General features: G+C 36.7%; 2 protein-coding genes across 2 annotated transcripts in view; one reads left to right on the forward strand and one right to left on the reverse strand.

Moving 5' to 3' along the window:
• Window positions 1-9,298, reverse strand: part of IMMP1L (inner mitochondrial membrane peptidase subunit 1) — a 36,953-nt gene extending 27,655 nt beyond the window's left edge. Inside the window, exon 1 of the mRNA XM_059825796.1 lies at window positions 9,279-9,298. The gene's annotated coding sequence lies outside the window, so the exon portion shown is untranslated. The remainder of the gene's footprint in view (window positions 1-9,278) is intronic.
• Window positions 9,299-9,456: 158 nt separating this feature from the next.
• Window positions 9,457-25,798, forward strand: part of ELP4 (elongator acetyltransferase complex subunit 4) — a 151,497-nt gene continuing 135,155 nt past the window's right edge. Inside the window, exons 1-2 of the mRNA XM_059825963.1 lie at window positions 9,457-9,619; window positions 14,348-14,383. Of these exons, the coding sequence (XP_059681946.1) occupies window positions 9,457-9,619; window positions 14,348-14,383 (199 nt within the window). The remainder of the gene's footprint in view (window positions 9,620-14,347; window positions 14,384-25,798) is intronic.

Consider the following 25,798-nt stretch of genomic DNA (forward strand, 5'->3'; position numbering starts at 1 on the left):
TGATCTCTGGTTTCTGTGCAGCAGATGACAGCCAAATAATATGTTGATTATTCTGTTTGTGCTGCTAAGCTTGTAAGACGGAATAAAAGCGATATGATCTATTGTGAACTCAATGCTAATGTGTTGCTCCACTCATAAATAATATACTGAATTTATTCTGAAACTATCTTTTTATCTGAGTTCCAGGTTTTAAATGCATGAACTAAAATAAAAAGCCAGCATAAACTATTATTTAATTTGACGGTTTAAAGTAAAAGATACAGCTGACACAGTAAGTGAGAAAACTGACTACTTAGTGAATCAAGTAAGTAGAGGTGCCTTTCTCAAATTTAGCAGATGATTATACGCTGAGGTGCAGAGTACCTGCAAGACGCTGAGCACACTCCAGCCCCACAAACTGCATTATCACTGATGCCAAACAGATTACCAAAAAGGGCCTATATGGCTTATTTTACCACAGATAACCACCCCAAATCCAAACTTCAAATGAGTACTTGTAAAACAGAAAAATAGTACAGAAACAATCATTGTATAACTTCAGTAATATCACGTCTCCTTGACTGAATTGCATTCTTAAAAACTGTTTAAGTTTTAAATAAGTGATTGGATTTTATTTCATCTACGTTTACTAACTTGGCTTGTTCCAAAAGCACACAATTTGGCTCGCCCTTTCATAATACAGTGCCTTTTTAAAAGGAAAACCAGTGACTGGTCATACAGCTCCTTTCACAAATACTGTGTACACGCTGAGAAGACTGATGATCTTCCTACAATTTAACGTTTGTGAATTTTAGGTCTTTCATGCCAGAAGTGTTAAAAATGCTATTAAAAAAAATCATGGCGTGACAACATCAAGACCAAATACTGCTTCACGCTTCTTGGACCAATGGAAGCACAGTTGATAGAAAAATGGTGGAAACAGGCAGCTCCAAGAGTGTGCAACAGCTTTCTCAGAAACATAAAAATGTATTTAAAGGAAGCTCAATTACCTTTCTTCCTTTGCTAGGGACACAGAGACAGCTCTAATTCACAGAAATAGTGAAAATATGGAAACTGAAGAGATATTAGAATCGAGTACATGTAAGTCTTAAGACTAAAATTCAGATAAATTACTTCCTCCAGAATGAGTCCCCCATTGCAATGAAATAACACATATACATTATTTCAATACAAAACCAAGATAGGACCTTGAAACAATTAGTGAAGCTCACTTTTACACTAGCAACCACAACCTTAAGTCTGTCCCATTTACAATACAGTATGGTAAGTTATTCTGCAGTTACCAGTTAAAGTATTGTTATTTCTATGACCTCAATGATATTTCAGTTTCCATCAATCTGTTTCAGTTTCTACTTTAAATATTAATGTATTTTTATTCATCTTGCATACGTAATCTCACCCAAAATGCAAAATAGTACCTGGGGAAAAAAAATGGCAGCAGCCATGCAACTCAAGCACCTTCTTATGATACATTTGTATTTCTATCACCAGAACTATTTTTTGGCTCAGTATAGGAGATGGAAGAAGCTGAATCCATTGCGATAAAGAATAATGAAAGTTTGCTAAAACACAGCTTGGCTACAAAGAAGCCAGATATTCAGTGTTTTCTGCTTTTTTTTCCATCACAATATTATTCCAAATTTGGAACATTTTAACTTTTCTTAAGTAGCCAGTAGTGGATCTGGCTTTTTATATTTAAAGTGAGTTTTACTAGATGACTTTTAGGTTGGACTTGATGATCTTACAGGTCTTTTCCAACCTTAGTGATTCTGTGTTTTACCGAACTTTATAACTCACACTGAAAAACCTGAATTTTAATTCTTGCCTACTTAAAAGTCCAGAATGCCTATTTTCTTCATCTACTTCTCAATGACCTAATTAGTTTACCATTCTAAACAAGTTCTTACAAGTCATGTCTTTTGAAAAGCAAACAAGACTTCTGTCACTGTGCTCAAAAAGGTATATAGTTACACAGCTCTACAGAATTACTTACAGCAGCACATCTTGGTTCATCCCCCTCTATGGATGGTCATGATGCTTTGAAACTAGATGGAAGTCCATCCAATACATCTGAATGTTCCTACGATTCTGCAGTACCTTCTCCTCAGAGAAACCTAAGGGTTGTACACTTGTGAAGCTGCTGACCAACATCACTACTTGCGAAAGCCAGAACTAGCGTCATCCTGAGCTGCATCAGTAACTGTATCACTATCCACAGTGCTAAATTACTACATCTAGCTCCTTGTACCACACCTACATGCATTTCAGTTCAACCACTACTCTTTAGCATGTCTTTATCAGACTAAAGATTGAGTAGTTCATGAATCTAAGACAGAATGGGCAATAAAGGGGGAAAAAGGGCTTGTTAGAGGATACTACGCTATCTGAAGTTACTTCCATGCTGGCAGTGGCTGAATAACGAAGCTAGCATTAACCTACCTGTCTGGAATACCTACAGAAATCACAACGATCAGATTACATCATTGGCCAGTACACTGGAAAGCTGAGGTCAGAAGTTTGTGGGACTCACCGAGAAGTTACATCCTTACATGTAAGCACATTGGCAAAGATTGCTATCTTTGTGATCACCGAGGTTTTGTGATTTATTTTCAATTAACTCAGTTCATCATTCTACCCCAGAGCAGGAACTTTCTCAATCTCACCTAGCACACCTGCAACGGATGTCAGAGCCTGTTGTTGAAAGCTAAGCTGAAAAACAATGCCAGCAATACAGATTCTGTACTTCAGCACAGTAGTTAGAAGTTACCTGTAAGCATAAGAATAGCTAACAATCACGTTTCCTTTACATAAGAGGGGCGGTCAGACAGGTGGGTCTGTGCAGCTAGAAGACTTATGACTCAGATTTTGTTTACTTTTAATTTCAGAAACTACTGCAGAAATAGTTGTTGAAACAACTGGCTTTGGCTAACACTAGAAAAGAGGGAAAATTCTCCATTATGAAAACTCCTTAAAAGTATTTCAGCAAGCAGAGATGAGCTACAATTTTAAAAGAATTCTGAAGGTGATCAGTTGAATCTTTTCTGGACATGGGCAGGCCTCAAGTGCTTTGCTAAAGCGTTTCACAGGTTTCAGGTCTCACAATATTGCACAGATGATGGAGAAAAAAATAGCTAAATTCCGCCCCCCCTAAAAAGCACCTTCTGTAAAATCCCACAGTAGAGGTGAGGAACAAACATTGCCTGTATTCCAGCACCTGCTGACACTGTAGATTTGTAATGGAAATAACATGGTTATTTGGAATAATGCCTTTGAAGACTAAAAGCCCTAACAACTTAGCAGAAAACGTAACACTTTTTTGAAATCCAAAATGTGCCAATTATTAACCTTTGTAATACCAGCATATCAGGAAAAAATGCTATAGCAACTATAAATTAATTTCAATGATACATGTATTTTTACAGATATTCAGTGAATCTTAGGCTCTAAAAGCACGTGATATGTTATTTTGTACTTTTGCATAAACTGCACTAATATATAAATTATATTTAAAAAGTCACAGCTATTAACCTTTCCTTTCCATAAATCATAATTACCTACATTATTTACCTAGCTTTAGAAATGCCAATTTAATGAAATATGTGCAATCAGATACAATTAGAAGACAAAAACGAAGACTCAATATCAAAACATTTAAATTATGTTTTCTCAGTTGAAACACAAAGTTCACTCTTCACCTCTTCCACTGACATGCTGAAGTGATAAATTGTTTTATTCTTTGAGGGCAGACATTTGTATTCAGTATGAAATAGATTTCTGGATGTTAAGCATCTGAAAAGGCGAGAATCAATCTGTCTTAATTTCTAGTTTTTAATCCTGAAGGAAGCTTTATATGGACATGGAACCCAGTATGGAAAACATTACAGAATATCAAAAGCCATAATACAAATAATACTTCTTTTCTAGTTGTTGGGGAGGTTTTTTCCCCATTGCTTTTAGTCCTATCTTACAAGTATTTTTAAATTAATATGAATTAAAAAAAAAAATAATTCCTCTTTTTATGATAAACAGAAGGAAAATAAACTCTGAAATAGACCACTAATCTGTATGATGCTTATTAAGACAGTACATTCAACTCAGAACTCATTTTCAATATTACTGTACTGCAAGTTTCAGTAATACTATACCGTACATTTTTATAATCTGAAATTACAGAAACATTAAATAACTTTATGATTTATTCAACCATTGTCTTTAGCACATACCACTTTAATTCATGTATTCTAATTTATTTATTTCTATTTCAAAAGAGCTGTTTAAATTTGACACAGGTTTAAATTTTTATCGCTGTTGTTCAGTATACCCATAGGGATGCATTTAAGTAACATCCAGAGGCTTTCTGAAGAAAATCATATCAAGTTTTATATAATATCATACAACTGGTATGTCTTAAACCCTCCCACTAATCCTCGCGTTTTCCATGGACTGATTGCATAAGTAGTCTTTAAGCTTTTTGATACTAAAAAAACCCTCAGGTCTTTCGGTGTCAGAACTTCCAGGATTAAACATTCTTTCCAGTTTTTGGCTCAGGGCCTGAAGATCCTGCGCTTTCAAACTTAGCCCATTCTGGCTAGTTCAAAGATCAGGAAAATGAAGCCATCTTCTTTGCAGCCATAATCCATGACCCATGCTGTTAGATACTTAAGAACATCTCAAAAGCAAACTACCTTGTTTCAGCTCCCAGCGGGAGCTCAGCAGGGCACGGGATCACATGACTGCGAGCCCGACCTAGTCAGGTGACTCAACAGCTAATCTGGTTTGGTGACTATAAAACTTTAATCAGTACAGTCTAATACCATCACATTCCAGACCTGATGAGGGAAGCAGCTTGGCGATGTAACAGCAAACGCTAATAAGATTATGAATTAAAACTGCCACTAGGATGCCGTCTTCTAGTTCTCTATCCCATACAGAAACCCAACAGAAAAATATTACTGAAAACTGATCAGGCAGACATACGGTTTTGAAACAAAACGTACTGATGTGTTTTATTCCAAAATGGATAGCATTTTGCTCATTGCCACGGAAGGACAAGAGCATACGCTGAATCTTATAAGGCACAATTAAAACGCGGCGAAAACATTAATTTGCAATCAAGGAAAATAAAATATGTACATCAATAACATCGTCTTGTGGAGAAACACTGCTCAAACAATACAGCCTCAGTTTGCATTAACTGAAGATCCAGAGTTTACATCTGCAACCCATGTAGGCTGCATGCAGTAAACAAAGAAAAAAGGCAATGACAGCCATGACAGGTGTGTTTCCTCTTATCAAGCACAAAATATCTAAAGCACACTTTAAGAAGTGCTGCTATTTTGGGCACACTAGGATATCCGCCAAATCCATAGGCTACAGCTTTTGAAGAGAAATGACAAACATACTTGCAGATCAAATTCCAAGCATAGCTTTTCCCAAATGTTTTGATTGCTCTCTCACTCACCCATTGTGTTCCCTCTATTTTTTCCTTAGGGAATTCTCACCCAAAATCCTCTTAATCCATCTTAGAATCTGCATTTGGCATAGGCAAGTAGTTGAATTGGATCAGCAAGTTTACAAGAAATGGAAAATAAAGAGCTTGATGCCTTCATACTAGAGTTAGGATTTGCAGTTAAAATTGACATAAACATTTGATCAGGTCTACATAATATGCAAGCAGCAAGAAAGAAAAGTTGATTATTCTACAGTTTAAGGCATCCTGATGTAGACACAAAGGTTTAAACTTCTCTGTTTTACAATGAGCTGAGTATGACCATAGTCAGTTGCCATAGCTCAGCTGACAAGAAATAACTTGCTAAGACATTTCCTGATCACTTGTCATCATCTCCATGTTCTTTAGCTTCTCTGCATTTCAATTCTATCCCTAGAGCAGGAATAGTAGGACTTATCTACCTACTAATGTGTATTTGATGATGAAGGGTTTTTTATATAGTAATTACAATTTCAGCGGTCTTGCTTTCTGTCAGACAGTCCCTAGTGGGATCTTTTACAATGGCTGGAAATTCATGTTTTGGAAAGTGGAAATGTGAACATAAGCAAACCTTTAGTATCATTCAAAGAGAGTGAAAAAGCTATTATTATTCCTGAAAATGAAACACTTAAAAATAAAGAAAATTCCATAGAATTAGTTTCTTCTCTATTTGTCTGAAATGAAACACAGGTAAAGCCAGATGTTGTAAGTGGTGTTTTCATAAACATACTCACTTGTAAAGGTTTATTGTATTAAATAGTCACAATTATTTTAAAAATTAAATCTTTGAAAAATAGCTTATTTCCACCTGCTTCCTAAATCAGTAGGACTTTAACAGTACCCATCATCTTAAAAGATGACAGAGGAAAAATTAAAATCACAAACAGAACTACTACAATACTTTTTAACGTTCAGTTCTTATACTGAAAAACTATTTATACTTCTGCATATTTTTTGTAATATCTCAAACAGTCTCTTCTAAGTTACAATTTAAGAGACAGTTTCTCTATATTTCAAAGAATGTCAACTCACAAAATTTAACAAAAATATCACTTTATTTAAAAATACATAAAACTCTGAAATAGCTACGAGATTCACAGGGTAAGGTGAATTAACAGTTCAGTCAGCAAGAGGTGAAAGGTTCAATTGCCCCCTCCCCACTGTCTGCATATGCCCTTCTCCTTATTGCATCAACTCAGCAATATAACACAAAATTAACCTATTAAGAAAGTGGATAAATAGTTCCAAGTCAGTTTCGTGAGCTGAATCAGCTCAAGAAAGGATCTGACAAGCACCAGGGTTTTTTGGGCTGAATCACTGGAAGTGGAGGAGGAAAAGGAAACAACACTTCCTCTTTTAGCAACACCAACCTATTAGATCAGCTCAGGAGATATTGAGATTTCCAGTAAACTTACACATTATGCAAGAAATTCAAAAAGTGGTAGGACCACAGCATGAGTACTCCCAATTGCAAAATGCTTTCAGAGTCTGGGCTCCAAAATGAAAGAAGAAAAGATAGAATTATTTAGCCTCTAGTTTTAATTGCCCTGTAGGAATATGAGATAAGAAAAAGGAAAAAGTATAAACACTACCTGTCAGAAAAGTACCAATAAGAAATGGACAAACAAGAGAGACGGCTCAGCCTTGGATGTATATTTACACCTATTCTGTAAACTTAGTGCAACCTATATTAGTACTTTTTACTTAAAAAACAAGCAAAAAAATACTTTGTCTCACTGAAGTAACAAAAGGAAGTGTACTGCTTAGAATGGGGAGGGGGGAGAGATCACTGAGACAAAGTACATGTAGGATATCATTTGATTCTTTTTCTGATAGGTAAGTAGTGACTTAAAGATATCCTTCGATAAAAAAAGTTCTCTATAGATATACTGCAATTTTTAAGTGTTACACACATCTGCAAGCACTCAAATCTGAAACATTTAGGTATCTGGACTCCAGAATGACAATACAGTAAGAAATGGAAGAGCTGATGTGAGGTTTTAAAAGTGGAGAACTCTCTGTAAGTTTCAGCCTCCTCACTCAATTATACAGAATTTACACCAGAGAACCCCACTGACAATAATGGATTCTTGAACTCTTAAAAGAATTGTGAATTACTCTTTATGCCTTTATTTTGTTAAGTCTTTCCTATTCCAGATATTCACAAATCATTAGTCAGTTCCTACAGAAATGACATTTAATAGCTAAATTTATTTCTTGCCATGTTTTTAAATGCCTCATTTGATTTTTTTTCCTCTAAAGACAAAACACTTCTAATGTCCACTGGACAATAATCTGCATTTGATATTAAATATTTATTATTTAGTATTTCACACTGTGGCATTAAGACAACCTCTCGATACTCATGATAAAGATCTTAAACTGTCTACTCCTTGACATGTAAAGAAGCTTGGTCAGCAGCAAAATCAATGCCATTTCACCAGCTGGGAAGATGTAATACAGGAACTTCATGCTCCTGAACTTGAATTTGATAAGAAGAAAAAACTTTGAGGTTCAAGACTTAACATATTCTTCTTTCTTGCTGTTCATATTTAATATTTTTTTCCTCAATTAAAAAAGAGGAAATTAAAAATCAATTAAAACCACAGGTGTTCAAAAACCATGGTTTATAGAAATAACAGAAGTAATTTATTGAAATTAAAGATGGAGAGCGGGAAATTATAACATTAGAGCCTCATTAGTACATCCTGCTACATGCAAATGTCTTCAAGTAGCTTTTGATGCATTTGAAACACCAATAGGTTAAAAACAAATACACAAGTACTTGTGACAGTGGCTATTCTATATGCTCATAGGGATTTCTCTTAAATTCAGAGTACTATAACATCAAGTGTTGACATACAAAGCAAACATACTAAAATTTTCCATTACAATAAAAAGCACTTTAATGTCTTTGTATAAAATAAGAACAGAAAAGAAAATATCAAATTCAGGTATTTCACGAATTTCTTACATACATTCAAGTTTAGGACAGTTGTTTGCTGCCATGTACAAGACCACAGGCTACTGTCCATAAATTGCTAATAAAGAGTAAAGGACATACGAATCTTCCAAAACACACAAAATAACTTTCTATGATATTAGTAACCAATTCAATAATAAACGCTTATGAAGACATAAATTATATTCCTCACATAAAGCAACTTTTTCTGCTATAGCTCTTGGCTTATGGCATGGTCCAGAGCCACCATATTGATGCAAGATCTTGCTTCCAAGTGAGAGGTCTTAAATCATACATTTATTACAGGTCCGTGGTTATTTACATACAAGAGAGGGACTCCAAGCATACTAGTATACTATGTTACATACAGTTACTTAAATACGGTTAGAAAAAAATAACGGTTTACAAATACTTTTTCCTTCCTATTCACGTCCAGGCTGGCTCACAAGAAAGGCTTTTTTCGGAGGAGATGACGCCGACGGTGCGGCACAGAGCCTGGCGAGGGAACTCAGGGGTGCACAGGCCAGGCGAGCCTCTCCCTCCACGACTCACTGTACTTCAAGCCTTCCCGACACCTCGGGCACCCCAACCCCCCCGAGGGAGGAAAGCGCGGTTTTCCCCTCCGCAGCACGGCCGCCGAGGCCGAGCCACCGGCACCGCACTACCCACGCCTCCTCACGCCGGCCCCGCGCCAGGACGGGACGAGGACGGGACGAGCCCCGGCCGCCACCGGCCCCCCTCAGCCCCAGGCTCCCAGCTCGGCCGGAGCTCCAGGACCCCCGCCAAAGCGGCACCCCGCGCCCTCCGGCCCGGCCCCACCACACTCACCTGCCTGCTCGCTACCGGGCGCCCCAGCCCTTCCCCCGCCCCTTTAGCCCGGGACGTGCAAACAACGCGTTCTCCCATTGGATAGCGGGTTTCCCAAGCCGCTCTCCCATTGGTGGAAAGGAAAGGGTTTGATTCTTCCCGGCGTCCCCTCGCTCCTGTCAACCCACAGGCAGCCGAGATGGCGGCGGCCGGCGGGGCGGCGCGGGGCGGCGGGGCCACCAGCTTCCAGCGGAAGGCCGCGGCTGGCAGCCGCCTGGCCGCTGTTGCGGGCACTCGGCCTTCCGTTCGCCATGGGCAGCTGCTGCTCTCCAGCGGGCTCCCCTCCCTGGACTGTGTGCTAGGTTGGTGGAGAGCGGGACCTGGGTGCTGCCCCCCCCCCCGCCCAGCGGCCCTCTCCTTTGTCAGGCCCTGCCTGTCATTTACCTTCCAAGACCCTCGCAGATACTCCCGCAGGCTTTTCCTCCCTCCCCACAGTTCGCGGGGTTGGGGGGAGGATGGGGGGTAAGAGGAAGGGGCAAAGCAGGATCCGTTTCCCGCCTTGAGCCCCCCCCCCCCCCCCCCCCCCCCCCCCCCCGCCCGGTGTGAGGAGGAGGGAGGCGGTAGAGGCAGGTGCGCCTGCTTTGTAGCCTGCTTGTTGAGGAGAAGATCGGCATTTACCGTTCGTTTAAATCCGTTTAAGCAACTTTTCTAGAGTGGAAAGCTAGTCTGTAAATTTACTTAGTAACACATTCCTGTCATATCTAAAACTGCCACGGTAAAAGGGCTGAAGTTTCTGGTTTTGAAAAACATGTTCGCTGAATCAACTCGTAGTTGAATGTGGTGTGGTTCTGGTTCTTCAGTACGGCAATTTTTAGGATGCGTTTGACTATAAGACTGAACTCTCAGTGTGGCTTTTCTGTCTTGCTGGCCATGGTTACCTCATTATAAATGCCCTGTTTAGATATGTTACACTGGGGTGATGCTGTTCTTACTGTCTGTGAATCTGCTTTTGCCTACTGTCAGTGTCAAGATGCTAGATAGTTCCTTGGACTGATGCGCTGTGACCATTGCTATGTTTTAATCTGTGGCATGAACTAGCACCGTTTACTTGGTTTGGGAACTAATTCATTTCACAGGTATAAACAGTATGTTTTATCTGTATGCATTAGGGCTGCGTGATCCTTTTACTAACTACTGATACAGTTGCAGTACATCTTCAGCGTACATAGATGGGACTACTTTTAGGTGAGGAAGGCTTGACCTGAGCTTTGCTCATTCATCCCTGGAGGAGTACATGGAATATGGACAACCCAGACAACCCAGTCCAATGCTTAATTATCTTTGTAGGGAATTTTCTTTTTCCTTATATCCACTTGGAACTTTTCCCTTTTTTATGCCTGTTGTTTCTTGTCCTCCTACTGTGCACCTCAGCAAAGAGCTCAACTGTCTTCTCAGTAGCTTCTCTTAGGTACTGGCAGGCTGCTCTTAGGTCTGCCTCTCTTCTTCAGGTTAAACAAACCCAGTTCCTTCAGCCACTCCCATCTCATCTTTACTTCTTTCTTGTACTGAGGGGCCCAAAACTGGACATTGTATTCCAGATGTGATCTAATGAGTGCTGAGTAAAGGGGAGTAGGAGTGGTCACATCCCTTGACCAACTGACTGAGCTTCTGTTGATGCCGCCCACTACCGGCTTCTACTGACTGTCGAAGTTTGTACTTGCTCTCCTTCATGTCCTTTTTGGGTGTGTGTGAAAATGCTTCATAAATGTCTTGCAGAATGCTGTTTATGTGTTTCTTAAAGAATGCCATTACTTTTTTTCTTTCATCTTACCCACTAGCAGTTAATGAATTGAGTGTACAAAATATATCATTTTATTGTCACCAGGGACTGAGGACAAACCTTTTTGTATCAATTACCAATGGAAATTATTATAAACTGTTTTAGCCTGGTATTTTTTATAGACATATTTTTAAATGGTCACCAGGCATAGCCTTCCAGTTCTCATGCTTTGGGCTTGGATTTGAGTTTGCCTTGTCCAGAAGGTGCAACCCAAGTATGGTATTACTTGCCAGACGTGAAGATATAGCTTATGAGTAACTGTGAGTAAGAGAAAGCATGCTGTCATCAGACACAGGTCTAATTAGAAACTTTTGACAAGAGGAAAAGGCAGAGGATATGTGGAGGAATTTCTTTTACCCTACAGCTACTGGCTGATTTGTTACATTATTGTTGATAGCTAGCTCCTCCTTAATAAATGCATTTCCTTTCAAAAAGAAGTGGTAGATAAGTGCTGGATTTCAAATGCCATGTTACCATTAAGGTGCTTCTTACACGTCCAGGCTTTATCGTCAAGTTTACTTTCAAGGTTTATAGACCATATATGCCTGCTTTGTGCCAAAGCAGCTTTCTGTAATGAGCTGTAACTATCGTGTAATGTAACCATTACATGCTTGGTATTGAATGTTTTGTTTCAAGCTTCTTGAAGAAGGTCACAGATACGCTTTGAAAACAATCGGGACAGTTCTGAAGTTGCAAAGTTTGCTGCGTTTCTGTCCCTAAGGTCTTAAATCTCATTGCTGTAGGTAGCAATGTGGAAGGTTACAAGTCTTGCTTAGTTGTTTATGTGTAGTACTGCCTTAGATACTGGCAAAGAAAAATTAAAATAGCAAAATAAGAAAGAATTACAATTTCACAGCAGTTTTCTTAGGAAACTTGAAGATTTTACTACTTCCTTTTGATTCTATCAACATTCCTGCTACTTTTTCCTGTCATCTGTTTTTTGTTTAATGTACTATTACTATTGCTCATTGTAATATCCATATGTAACCATGGTGCCTGCAATAGTTTTACATTCCATCTAATAGAATACACTTGTTCAAACTGTTCACTATATTTGATAACGTAAAGCCAATCCTCTGACCTGAGTTCGCCTTTAGCAACCAGGGTATGTGCACATATGTTACAACTCTGGCTCGTAGAAAGAGACAGTACAATTGATGATCTGAAAATACAGCTTGTGAGAATTTTGACTGTGCTGACATACTGTTTGACAAACAAATTCTCTCTTGTTGCAAGCAATTTAAAAGCAGAAGAGAGACTATTTCTATGGTGGCTACAAGTGAGCTTTTTATAACCAAGATTTTAAGTCCTTATTGCCATGAGGCAATACATTACCTATGGCTGTTTTCATAGTACATCTTTTGAGTTAATTTGCATTTGTTTCCTGAACAAATAAAATTAAACAAAAATTGGCGGATTAGAACACAGGGATTTCATAAGTGATTCTAACTTTCCAATAAACAGTACTTATAGTTGGAGTTCTTTTAAATATCTAGGAAGTGCTTGATTACTTGATAAGCTTGCTGTAAATATTGAGGCATTTGTACATCTTGACTCAGGAGCATAGCTTAAAAATCTGTGATGCGTTGAAGTACAACCATGAAATTAGTAGCTGACTAAACAGTTGCATGGTGATGTACTGCTCAAATTGTGGTACATCATGACGTGATGACAAAGTGATTCTGTTGTGATTCTTAATTCAGGTATTATTATGTGATAATATTAGCACTTTTTGACCTATGGGAGAGAAATTTGCTTTTTCTCTTCCTTCTGGGTATATATCAACATTACAGGTGCTACAGACATTCGTAGTCCCACCAGCAGGACTAAAGATTAAGAAATTGAGCCAATCCCTATTGGAATTAATTTCAAGTGAGGTTTAATGAGCTCTTAAATTGATAGACTGAATTATCCACTGATAGACTGAATTATTCACTAGAGTCCATCTATGCAGTCCAGAACTGACTTCTTTTATCAAGAGCTTTGGATATTGTGTTGATGTGATTCAGTTTGCTCCTAATTTGCTTTTAAAGCAGTATGTAACTGCAGAAGACATACTGCAGTTTCTTTTATGCAAAACACTGCAAAATAGACTAGTTACATATGGCCATCTGAACACTTCCAGGAATTTTGAGCTTTCCTGTCACAGTCTTGTATGATTGTGCAATAAAATATTTGTAGTCTAATTTCAAGTTATTCCACTATTTTCAGTCTTAGAATTCAGATTATAAAGCAGTTTACTCTTCACGTAAAGTAAAATATGAATTCTTCCTCTGTTTTTCTTAAAATTCCTTCCTGGGACAACTGTTTAAACTGCTGTTACATAATTATGCTTGCTGTCTCTTCAAGGAGGAAATAAAGCTGTCAGGATGGGAGGTCATAGATTTTTTTTTTCTGGTTCCTCCACATTGTTGAGATCAGTGGGGTAAGAATCAAAAGATATTGGGAGTATTCTGTTCTGTCTGTTATTCAGTTAGTCATCTGTGATAAGCATTGATTGTAATTGTTTAAGCAAAGAGAAAGGAAAATTGTAGTGGCCATGTATAAATCCGGCAAAACATATTTTTATTTTTGAACAAATATTTCAATCGACTGCATTCATAGAGTTGTTTTTATACCCAAGACATACTATAAAAGACTTTAATAGTATTATTTTTTCCAGATATGTGTTATGATGTTTATGATCTGTCAGTCCAGGTTTCATTGGGTGAAATCCTATCTGCCTTATTGTCGTATCTGTTTTCAGTAATAAGATAAAAACCAGTGGAGCCAGGATTTTGCCTGACTTGGGTGGAAATTTGCTAGCTTCATGTAGGTCACTTTACATACATGGTTCTTGGTACAAAGGAATATCACTTGGTAGTGATTAATACGGATTTAATTTGGAGAATGTTTACTCACTTGAGTCATCCAAGTAAAAATTCATTGGCTGAGACCATACATCATTATTGTAGTACTTGAGCGTGGTTGCGTAGAGCTCTGCAGGATCTTTTTACTGCAATGATGATAGTAGAGTATATTATGAAAGTAATTGTAATGTGTAATATATAATTACATGTAATGTATAATTATTTCATAATGGAGAATTGTAGGAAGTATTGCAAAGGTAATTAAAATGTTGTTCACTTTTATATTTTTAAATTCCCTGTTATCACCTTTCTTTGACTTATAAACTAAGAAAACTTAATTGTTCTCTAACATAGTATTAAAATGTAGTCTTACTTTATTCTTCATTTTGTTTTGTTTCCAGGTGGAGGCGTAGCTGTTGGAACCCTTCTTCTTATTGGTTAGTATAGAACATATAGATACTTAAAGCCATATTCTGATATCGTTTGCTCATTTTAATGTCTTTATCAAATAACCTGTCTTTTCATTGTTTTTTAAACTCAGACTTTAAGAAAGTATAACTCTCAGACCCCTTCACTTTGGATAGCCTTCAGAGTGGACTGTTATCTATTTCAAGAATTACTGGAGGTGGATCAAAACCTTACTTTTAGACAGGTTTGAGCCCCCAAGAAGAATACCGCAGAATTCCGTTTGAAAGCAGAGCATTTAGAAAATTTCAGGACTTTTTAGGAAAATTTTCAAATTATTTAAGATTTTTCTGAACTACTTGATTTCCTATAATATTCAGAGTGTTTATCATCTCAAAGATTTGGGTTTTTTTAATTTGGCTTTCTGAGGAAGATGTGAAATACAGAATCTTTTAATCTTTTCATTGCCAGAATCAACTGAGAGAAAGCTGATGGAAGCCTGATTTCTGTTAGGATGTGGATGAGGCACACTGAGATGATAAAATAGGCTACAGCAGAATTCCATTTGCAGACTGCATTGAAACTGTCTTTGTAGATTGTACCATGTCTCCATTGCAGCTGAGATGCCCAGCTTTCCTTTTTATTTAAAGTGTAGCAAAGGAGAAAAGGACTATTGTACACATACATCTTGTCTTCATATCCTTAGGGTACATACTGGACCTTAGAGCTAAGAAACATTTCCCAGCCCCCTCAGTTTAAGCATAGCCACCAAAACCACAATTGTGAGGGAAGACTAACTTCTTATAAGTTAGTCTTGTAAGTACTTACAGTTTCAGCATGTAAGTAGAGACAGTTATTGTTGCAGAAGAGAAATTGAAGGAGATACCATCTGATTTGTCACATCAGTTCATTAATCTTAGGGTTCTAAGGATCCAAAATTACTTCAAAGTGATGTAAGGGCTGAATGGTGATAAAAATGATTTTTTTTTTTTTAATTTTTTTTTTTTTTTACTATTTTAAATGTTTATCAGATTAATGGTTCTTATAAGAAACTTTCATGCTTGTTACTTTCCTAGCAAAAAGAAATGATATTACAGGAAAAAAATGAAAGGTTACTAGAGAAACAACTGTAGTTATGTGGAAAACACCTGCATCTGTAATCTGTGTTCACATCTTAAGTAGTATAACAACTTAAATACTACTTTTTGATACCAACTTGCTGGAACAGAGAACTAGGAACCTAGGGACAACAGATCTAGCTCTTAGGTTTCCAGTTACTGCAATTTCTCTGAACTGTTTGAGTCTAGAAAGTTGTGTGGTTGTTTTCTCCCACTGAATAAGAGGTAAAGTACCTCAATTTCCTTATTTGTAGGAGTGATGAAAACATATATCACATTGCAAAGCTATTTGAGCTACAACAAGCAAAGTCTGAATGTCTACATATTAAGTGCCGAAAATCCTGCATTAAAGCCTTAAAAATGAATGTATTATTTTAAATTAAATTTAAATTAAATTTAAATTAAAACAGGAAGACAACTGTTAATAGATTTGAAATGGTTAGGTAAAATCTGGAAAATAAAAGTAAAAAAATGTGTTATTACAGATAAAAATGTCAGTTTCTCATTGCAGAAGATTGAAAGTGTAGTAAGGCACCATTTTGGCTACATCCTGAGCTTTTGAATGCCTCACAGGTTGTTGAGAATCAATGCAAAATTGTAAAATGGGAGTGTAGAGACAAAATCTGAAAAACTCAGGTACAGAGTAAGATATGTCTAGCAAGAATTATCGAGACTAATATAGATTTTTCTTAAGTACCTCAATAGTTATGAGAAGTCCAAGGTAAGGGCTGGTTGGTTACTTGATGAAGTGGAAAAGCTAGTCATAGTTGATACTGAGAAAGAGGAAAATTGTAAAAATTTTTTGTATTAATCTTCACCCAGAAGGAGTGCTGAAATCTCATGACTATCATAATTGAGAACAGGGACTAGATTTCAGCATTGTGTGGAGAAAAACAGACTAGCGTATGCCTAGGTGATTTAGGTGATTTCAAATAAATTGCGTATGCAGAGTATTTTAAGAGCTTGCTGGTGAAGTATTAGGACTATTAGTGCTTATGAGAACTGGTAGAGGACAGTGAAGGAAAGAAGGAACTGGAAGATTAGAAAATACAAATACAGTTTCTATTTTTGCTTGCTGTTGGAGGAGTTGCTGAATTGCAGGCTTTGAACTATAGTTCAGAAGAAAACAAGGATATAAGTAGTAGCCGGTATGTTGAATAATCTTTCTGTATGAGAGAATGAACTTGTGGATAGAGGATAAGCAGGACATGCCATTTATCTTCACTTTAGTAATGCTTCTGACACTATTTCAAATGGCATTCTCATAATCAAAGCTAGGAACCATACTCTGTGTTCATTTCTAATATGCATTCTTGGTGTTTATAATGCAAACTAGCTTCACAACTGTGGTGGGTTGACCTTGGCTGGATGCCAGGTGCCACCAAGCCGCTCTATCATTTAGTGCCACCAAGCCGCTCTATCAAAAAAAACCAAACCTCATGGATCAAGATAAAGGCAGTTTATTATAGCAAAAGCAAAGGCCGCATGCAGAAGCAAAGGAAAACAAAAGATTTATTCTCTACTTCCCATCAGCAGGCGATGTCCAGCCACTTCCCGGGAAGCAGGGCTTCAGTATGCGTAGCGGTTGCTCTGGAAGAGAAACGTAAATAACAAATTCCCCCCCTTCCTCCTTCTTCTCTTATCTTTTATTGCTGAGCAGATGTCATATGGTATGGAATATCCCTTTGGTCAGTTTGGGTCAGCTGTCCTGGCTATGTCCCCTCCCAAGATCTTGCCCAGCCCCAGCCTACTGGTGAGGGGGGAATGTTGGAGAGACAGCCCTGATGCTGTGCAAGCCCTGCTCAGCGGTAGTCAAAATGCTGGAGTGTTATCAACACTTTTCGAGCTACCAATACTCAGCACAGCACTGTGAGGGCTGCTATGGGGAAAATAAACTCCATCTCAGCCAGACCTAATACAACAATGTAAGAGATTGCCATTGCATCCTTCCCATTATATCCTCCTTGATATTCTGAAGTAGGCTTTTTACTTCCAATAAGTTTAGTCTCCTGATCACTTGAAAGTATTTCTAGTATTACTGTTTAGAATTTGTTGGCATGAAATTTATGCAAAGACAAAAACATCATGTCTCTAGTGATAGGCACCAGCAGGCTAGCAGCTGTTCAGAGTGTAGCTTTTCAGCCTTAAGAAAGATTTAATCAGTAATTTTCAGTCATTTTCTGAAAGGGATGAAAACAGTGTGGTCCCAACATTTTATCTGTGTTTACTTTCACTGTGGAATGACAGCCGTCACTTGGGAGACTGGTCTACATTTGTATCTAGAATTTCAGTTAAAATATTTTGAATTGTTGTAATATTTTTAATTAGTCTTAACACTAAAGAACCTAACAATGAGATTTGGGGAGAACTTATTTGAATCTTAGAAAATCTTGATTTTTATGTAAAGTGTATAAATTAGTGTATGTTGTGGTGCAGATTAAGTAATTTGTATAGTTGCCTGCCAGAAAAAATAACTGACATTACCTAATTCCATATAGGCCACTATCTGTGTAATGGCTGTTCAGATTTTTTGAGAAAACTGAATTGTTACAGCAGTTCACTATTGCTGAAAGAAGTTGTCCAAATCCTTCTCCCCGTTCTTGGCTGTGCAATCTTGTTGTTCTTTGAGCTGGTGCTGGTGCTTTTCAACTCTCAGCTCCCCAGGTTGGCAGAACACGCACCCGGTTAAAGAGAGGAGACTTTTCTGTCTGTTTAGTGACCTGAATCAGCTCACTAACATGCAAGATGAGTACCAGAGCCAGCACAAGGGGAAGGAGTGCACAGTGGGGGCTAGGAGGGAAAGTAGATGGCCTTTTTCAAGGCAGAAAGTGCCAGTTAAGCTTAATTTTCTCATGAAATTTCACCCAAATTTCTTAGAATCCAGGAAAAATGATAGAAGTTTTATCTCTTACTGCTTTCAGTGAAGATCTTGCTTTTCTCACTCAGTTTGAGAAGAGCTGCAATCGTGCTATGGACAAAGGAAGAAGAAAAAAATGTTAGAACCTATCATATCTTACACAGATCAGAGATTATGAAACTAGATGAGTTTTGTTTTGTTTTCCCATTACAATATTCAGTGCCTCTTCCAGTAGATGAACTGGGTGGCATCAAATGAAGCTACTAGCTGGCACATTGTCATTAAACAAAAATAAGTTTTTCTTCAGATGGTATGCAAGTAGGTGGTGGAATACTTCATCGTAGGGTATTGTGGATGTTAAAAAAAATCATGGTCTCAGAGGGGAAACTAGGCAGCTTGATGGAAGAGAAAGCCATTTGCATTCCTAGGTTAGTGGACACCAAGTCCAGCTAAGGAAGTCGTAGAGCTACAAATGGTGGGAGGCTGAGCAAGTGCTTGGGTGAAGAATCACATTTGCTTGTTCAGTTCTTATTACCTCTTCCTAAATATCTGCTTTTGGCTACTGTTGAGCATAGGGTTAGCTATCCATTTGACCTGACCTTAATGGCACCAGATGAAGTGAGTACAAAGGAACTGAGCTTTGTGTTCTAATGAAAGAGATGACAAGACTCAATGATTTGAAAATGATAGGATTTTTACCTGGATTTTTCTTCCCCTCCCGAGTCCATAGCTGGCAATACTCAGTGGTGGGTTTTAATTTACTTATCCCCCCCGTTGGTTGGTTATTTGTGATCTGATATTAAACTTAGCTTCACAGAAACACAAAGGAGAATCTCTCTTTTAGATTTGAAAACTGATTTTTTTCTGAAATAAAACTTACCATATATTCTTTTGAAACATATAATTATATACAAAAAGTCTTAAATGAAGGACTATATTTATTCATGGCTCATTATTCTAAAAAATTTTAGATTAATTTTTAAAGTTGGTGCAGGTAAAATTGTAACTGCATTGTTAGAATATCCTGTCAGTATACAAAGAAATTCTGTCATGAGATTAGTCTAGGCAAGCTTAATATTATACAGGATTGAAGCTGTCAGTGATAAACCTCCTAGGAAGATCTTTCTGCGTTGTACTCCAAGTGTTATAAAAAGGTTAAATTCTTCCCCCTTCCTTCAACATTCTCTAAGGCAAGAAAAAATTGCATTACTTTTAGCTTAGCTCCCTTTGCAAATTAAATGCTCATCTTCATTATTTGACACATTATCTTGGTTAATTTAACCAAATAATAGTAGATTCAGGGTATTAAAATATTTATTTTAACTGTTGTGTTCTGGAGATGTAGTAATAGCACAGGTTACTTGATAAGACTGAATATGTAAGTGTTTGAAATATAAGTGCACAATTCTTTTAAATTTAAGTCACAATAAAGAGCATCATGATTTTCAGTTAAACTTAATTCTATAATATATTCTTTTGACAGTGTTTTATTTATATGAGATTTAGAGAGTTGAGCCACATGGTAGTCTCATGCAAGATCCTAGCTACTAGAGGAACTTGAAACTTTCTGGATTTTGTTCATAGAGCAAGAATGTTTTGGATTTTAACTAGTACTTTAATTTCAAAAGATCTTACTGTACTGGGTTTATAAGAAGTGGTAAAACAAGCATTCTGACTCTGCGTGAAATGAAATTTGAACACTATCAAAACAGTTTGTTCAATATGAATGTGACACCATTTGTTTGTTGTTTAATCTTAAACTGCTCCAGAAGATTAGCTTTCTAGAAGAATCTCCCCTTTCAAAACAAACAAATAGTGCAGCTGTTGATTAAGCACACTCCTTTCCCCCCTCCCCTCTCTGATGTACTCTAACCTGTTGTATGTCTGTTTTGCCAGCCTCAGGAAGAGTTTCCAGGAGGATGTTATTTTGTTTTTTAAATATAAGCCTTGTTTATATAACACATTCTGCATAGTGAGTTACAGCGCACTGAAATAGGTCTGTCCTGGGTACCCTACAACAACCTATTCTTACATACCTTTAAGATGCTCTAGATTTGACAAGGTCATTGATGGCTAAATGTTTTAAAGATTATCAGTAGGAGGATTTTTGTTGGTAGCTGAGGTCAATTATTAAAAGTTAAAGTTATCTGGTTAAAAGCAGGTCTATACTTGTACATTCTAAGCCTTGAGGCAGTTTCAGCTACTTTAATTAGCTACTATTATTTTTGCTAGACATGCAATTTAACCTGACTGGTAAGAGCTCTCTTCACTTGTCAATATAATTGAATTTATCATCTTTTTAAAGTTGAAAAAGATAATCTCCGGAGAGGTACAAAACAGTGATTTGCTAAATATAATTCTCGAAAATACAAGTTACCAGAATTCACCTTCCTGAAGTATGGCCAAATGCCAAATATTGTAACTTACATGTTTGACAACTCCGTTTTGGCATGTGCTAATTAAATGCAAGTGACACAGAGTATAACCCCTCAAGCTTAGTGAATGTGGACATTAGTAAAGTATCTTTTAAATGGAATTTCAGATTATTAAAAGAATCGCATCTTATAACCTGCAGCAATTTAGAAGATGTTTCATAGCTACAGAAAGACACACCTTAGGTCACAGTACCATACTGTAGAACTATCTGGTGAAAAAATGATCAATACTGATAGGCTATGACAGGCTTTTGGCAGCTTTAGGGCAACCTGTCTAGACCTTGTACAGAGAAAAAAAAAGTAAGCTTTCTGTACATTACATTGTTGCAGTCTTATTTTTTCCTCCTGTAACTCTCATCATTTTAAGCAATTATGCTACAAATTATCTTTGGAGTTTTTCAGAGACCTTCATGCCATTTAATATACTGATGTTTAAAAGTCAGCTATTATAAATATGATCTATATATATTTGTTACCTTATGGTGGATTTTGTTCCTGACTTTTTGTTCCTTTTCAAGTTACAGTGCTTATCCTCCATCCCACCCTTGGAACATGAATACCTCTGTGCAGGGGGAGTGGTTATGGCTAGAGATTTTTCTTAAGGCCACAGGTTTACATACAAATTTACATAATTAGATGAGATTTTAGTCCTTGATTTTTATATGAATTATGTATTTACAGTCCCTCACTTATATCTGCTCTCTTTGTCTTGTGTGCTCTAGCTAAACTCCAGTGCCTTAAAATTTTGTATCTAATTCCATGACCCACTGATTTCTCTGAGCGGTAGCTACAGACCATCCATGTACAAAGGTGTTGGGAATTGGTCTTTATCCTTAGTTTTCAACATGGTTATATGTTGGAATTCATTGCACTGGAACTGACAATACTGCTTTTTCTTCATGACTATTTTAGCCGTGAAAGCATGCTGTTGTGGAAAGAGAACAATGGATAATGATCACAATAAACTATTTTATTTATGACCTTATCTGTAGGATCAGAAGAGGTTTTGTCCTGGAGACAATATGCATAACTTCTAGGTAAATAATCTCTTTTCCTTGTATAGTTTTACGCTTCACTAGTTACTCACCTGCTACTTAGCTGTAGAACGCTCTTTGTTCAAAAGGAATCAGAGAAAGCTGCGGACTGTTGTGTGACTTGCGGTGACTGGAACCAGAAGAGAGTCTGCAGCTGCAAGAGTCTTATTTGTTTATGTGCCTTATTAGCTGGAAGTAAAGTTCACAATGAAGGCGGCCGATGGACAACTCTTTAGTATGGAGGCTAAGAATAAAGACTTGGGCCCGGCTTGTCTTAAGTATCTTGCCTGACTAAAAGGCACTTAAGTGTTAGTTCCTACACATATAGAATGGAGGTAGTTCTTTTGGATGTGGGTGTAATTTGGAAGAAAAAATACAATAGTTGAGAATTTATCCTAGCCATCAAAATAGTAAGTCCAAGCCTTATCAGAAAGCAAATATACTTTGAAGCATTTCATTCAATTTATCTATGAAAGTAAGCAGTGAGCTACTGAAGTACCTGTGCTAAATGATTTGTTTGTTTATTTACAACAAGAAAGCTGTACTCCTATGGTTTTGAATAGTAACATAACTATTGAAGCCAGGGTACAATGGATGCTATCAGAAAAGCCCCATATGGGTGCACTTTAGATCTTTTGAATACCACAAAAGTTTAGTGACCTAGAAATGAATCAATAAAAAGCCATCCTCTATGTGACAAATTGAAGAACTGAGGGATTCTTACAGATGCATTGACTTTAACAATTCAAGATACACTGTTTGTAAAGGCTTTCTGAGACACATTTAATCCTTAGAGTACTGTAGCAGACTATAAGGTGTATTATATTTAGATCACTCTCCAATAGTTCATTTCCTATTTTTACTGTAACTTTACTGTTACGAAAATCAATGTAAGAAGACTAAAGGAAAGGCTAATGCTAAAATGATGTGTCCTTACACTGAATGTAAATGTTTTTAATTTGCTAAATTGAAAATTCCTTATTGTTTTGTAAAATATGTTTTGGAAGGGTATGGCAGTGTAAGAACCTCTTTAGTCCTGTTATATTACAAATAAGTCTATCACTCAACAAAATGAATTATAATCTTGGATAGGTCAGTAAAAGGGTTTATATCCCTGTTCCCCATTGCTTCTATAGTTTGTTTTAACATTTCAGCATTTCAAATAAAATTTGATTAAAAATTCCTCTTAACTACTACAGCCTTATTTCCTCTTAATTTAGTTAAATAATCATCAACACACAGTGTGATTTCTTATATTTATCCATGCTTTATGGAGTTTCCATGTTATGTTTGGCACAAATTGAGCATGTTGTTTACTGTCTAAGGAGTGATTAATACCAAAAATTATGGTCCAGAAAGACTCACTGTATAGTTGCAGGCATGTACACAAACCATAAAATACTTGGACTAAATGAGATATTGGCTTATACTCCATTAAATGTCAGTTAAGTCCTGTCTATATGCAATACAACTCAGTGTTTCTGTGCCTCAAATGATGAAGGTGAACTTTAACCTGTAGATAAAAATGAAGAAATCAAGATTTTTTGATTCACCAAGGAAGAAGTAAATGTTACAGCTGAGGATCCTTCCAGAGCACCCATCTAGTGTTCCTTTTCCTTGTTCAAAGGAAGGGAGGTCTGACAAAATTGTGTCCTTCCTCATCTGCTGCAATGATGTGGTTATATGGGAGGCTTGGTGGCTTCTTTCAGGTAGCTTAGACAGTTTTTTATAAAAAAAGAATTAATAAGTAGATATAATGCTGTCACTTTGATTTCTAGAGGGCTTTGGGTCTTAAATTGAGAGCTTCATAGATGGAGATTAGCACATGGAAGTCAATATACTGTAAATAATATATTACCAATTATATTGCAGTAAGCAACCAAAGCATAAATAACTAGAGAGAGCCAACATGTAGGGGGCAGGAGCTGTATGTGTTCCTGGACTCCAGTTATAAGGGAGAATTACTCTGCAAATGAGGTTTTTTTCCCTCTTGTTGAAGCAGTTTAAGATCTAAGCAAGCTCCAAAGACTGTATTTACAAAATAAGACTGAAATACTTCTCAAAACTTTAAATGGTGTCAGTTCTACTTTTTGCTTCTGCAGCTGTAGTGCTTCAGTTTTATCTGAATTGAGTCTTGTCTCCATCCTAGTCTCATACATGGACCTACATCCTCAGTCACCATACAGTGTATGGAGCTGAGTTACTAGGAAAACAGTTCTTCAGTAACACTATTAATGGCTTTTTAAGCATGTGATATTTAATTAAGAGCTCCAAACTTTCAAGGAAATTGCAGTTTGTAATTCTGTAATGCTTTTGGAAATCAATCCTGCTGAAATTTTAATAGGGAACCCAGCACTGCCAACAGTAAGCATTTGTCAGTACTGTACTTTTCACGATACTGGTCTGTCCATATTTTTCACTAGACTGATATTTTTTAAAAAGATAAATGTGTTATTGGAAGTATATTAGAAGGCTAATATGGCCTACTAAGCAGGTTAACAGTACCAAAGGTAAATTATACTAATACAATCTGAGTTCTTAAAACCCTCAGACTCTACAATAAGCTGGATATATCAATGGCTAGTACTAGTAGCAATAGCATTGTAATTATTGTATTTCCTTTGGCTTATTTGGATGTCCAATTTTATGTAATTTCCTGTCTTAGCGGCTGTGTTACAGAGCATTTTCCTCTATCTCGAAATGCTGCTTTGGAGTCACATTTAGTTCATTTCTTGGGTGTAATGAAAGGGAAACTTTTAAATAAGTATTTCTCCTTAACAACAAAGTAGCTAATCTTGATGTTATATCTTTAGGGATTACTCTGAAGACAGGAGAAGAAATAAATGAAAGAAATAAATTTTCCAAATTTTAAGTTTATGCCTTTTAACTTTAAATAAAAAATCCCAAATACTAAATTTAAAAGTGAAATAAAAAAAGCAGGAAATAAATTCTGTTTTGCCCAATGTCCCATGGAGGATGGGGAATATCTCTGGGAGAACTGTTCCTTCTCCAGTGAATTTGAAAACGTCTGGTTTAAATTTCTTTATCTTGTTAATCGAAGCACTGAAAGTGTCAGTATTTGTGTATGATATTAGCAGTGTAGAAGTGCAACATTATTTTTCTGTGATTTTTTTTTTTTTTTTTTTTTAAGTTTCCCCATTGCTATTAATGTTCTTTCTCCTTTTTGGATGCACATCTGCTTTCTTCCTTTCCTCCCACTCCATTGGTTCTTTTTGACTGTTAAGCTCCAAAACATACTATTCTGGTACATATCAAAGTTATATTCTTTTTTTTTTTCCTTCTTTAGTATTTTTTACAAGTTAGATATGAATGACAACTTTCTTATTTTCAGCCTTTGTTACTGGTTTTGTGGTTTTTCTTTTAATATTTTCATATGTGATTCATAATAGGGAAGAAAATGCTTCCAAGTCACACAAAGAATGGATTAAGTCTTGTTTGTTCTGTATAAAGATAATCTATCTCTCTGTATTTTTCTGCCACAACATCCCTGTGTATTATCTTCCAGCATCCAGATTAACAGATGAAAAAGTGAAACCTTACATTGTAGCATTTACTTTTCTCCCAAACAAAATATTTCAGATATCTTTCTGAATAAATGTCAGAAATATGTTGCTCCAAAGGGCATGATCTAAAATTTTACTGGACAATTAATCAGGTAGTTGTATTGTTAGGAATGTTTTTTTGCTAGCATTAACATTGCTATTGTTTATGTTTCCTAAAAATAAAGCAAATCACAGATGGTTCAGGTTTCAATTATTATTTACTCATTCACTTCCCCCATAGTTTTGAGTTATGATAGGTTTTAATTATATGAAGCTTATTAAGACTTTCTAATTCTGGTATTTTCTGATACTTAACTTGTAACAAAGAAGCTGAAGGAAATATTAGCCTTTCTGAAGTCAGTGGGAGTTTGTGTTTTTATTTCAGTAGGCTAGTATTCACAATGTCTGTTGACAAGTATTGTCTCACTTTTTAAACTATA

Source organism: Gavia stellata, chromosome 17 (assembly GCF_030936135.1).
Source record: "Gavia stellata isolate bGavSte3 chromosome 17, bGavSte3.hap2, whole genome shotgun sequence".
Classification (NCBI taxonomy): domain Eukaryota; kingdom Metazoa; phylum Chordata; class Aves; order Gaviiformes; family Gaviidae; genus Gavia; species Gavia stellata.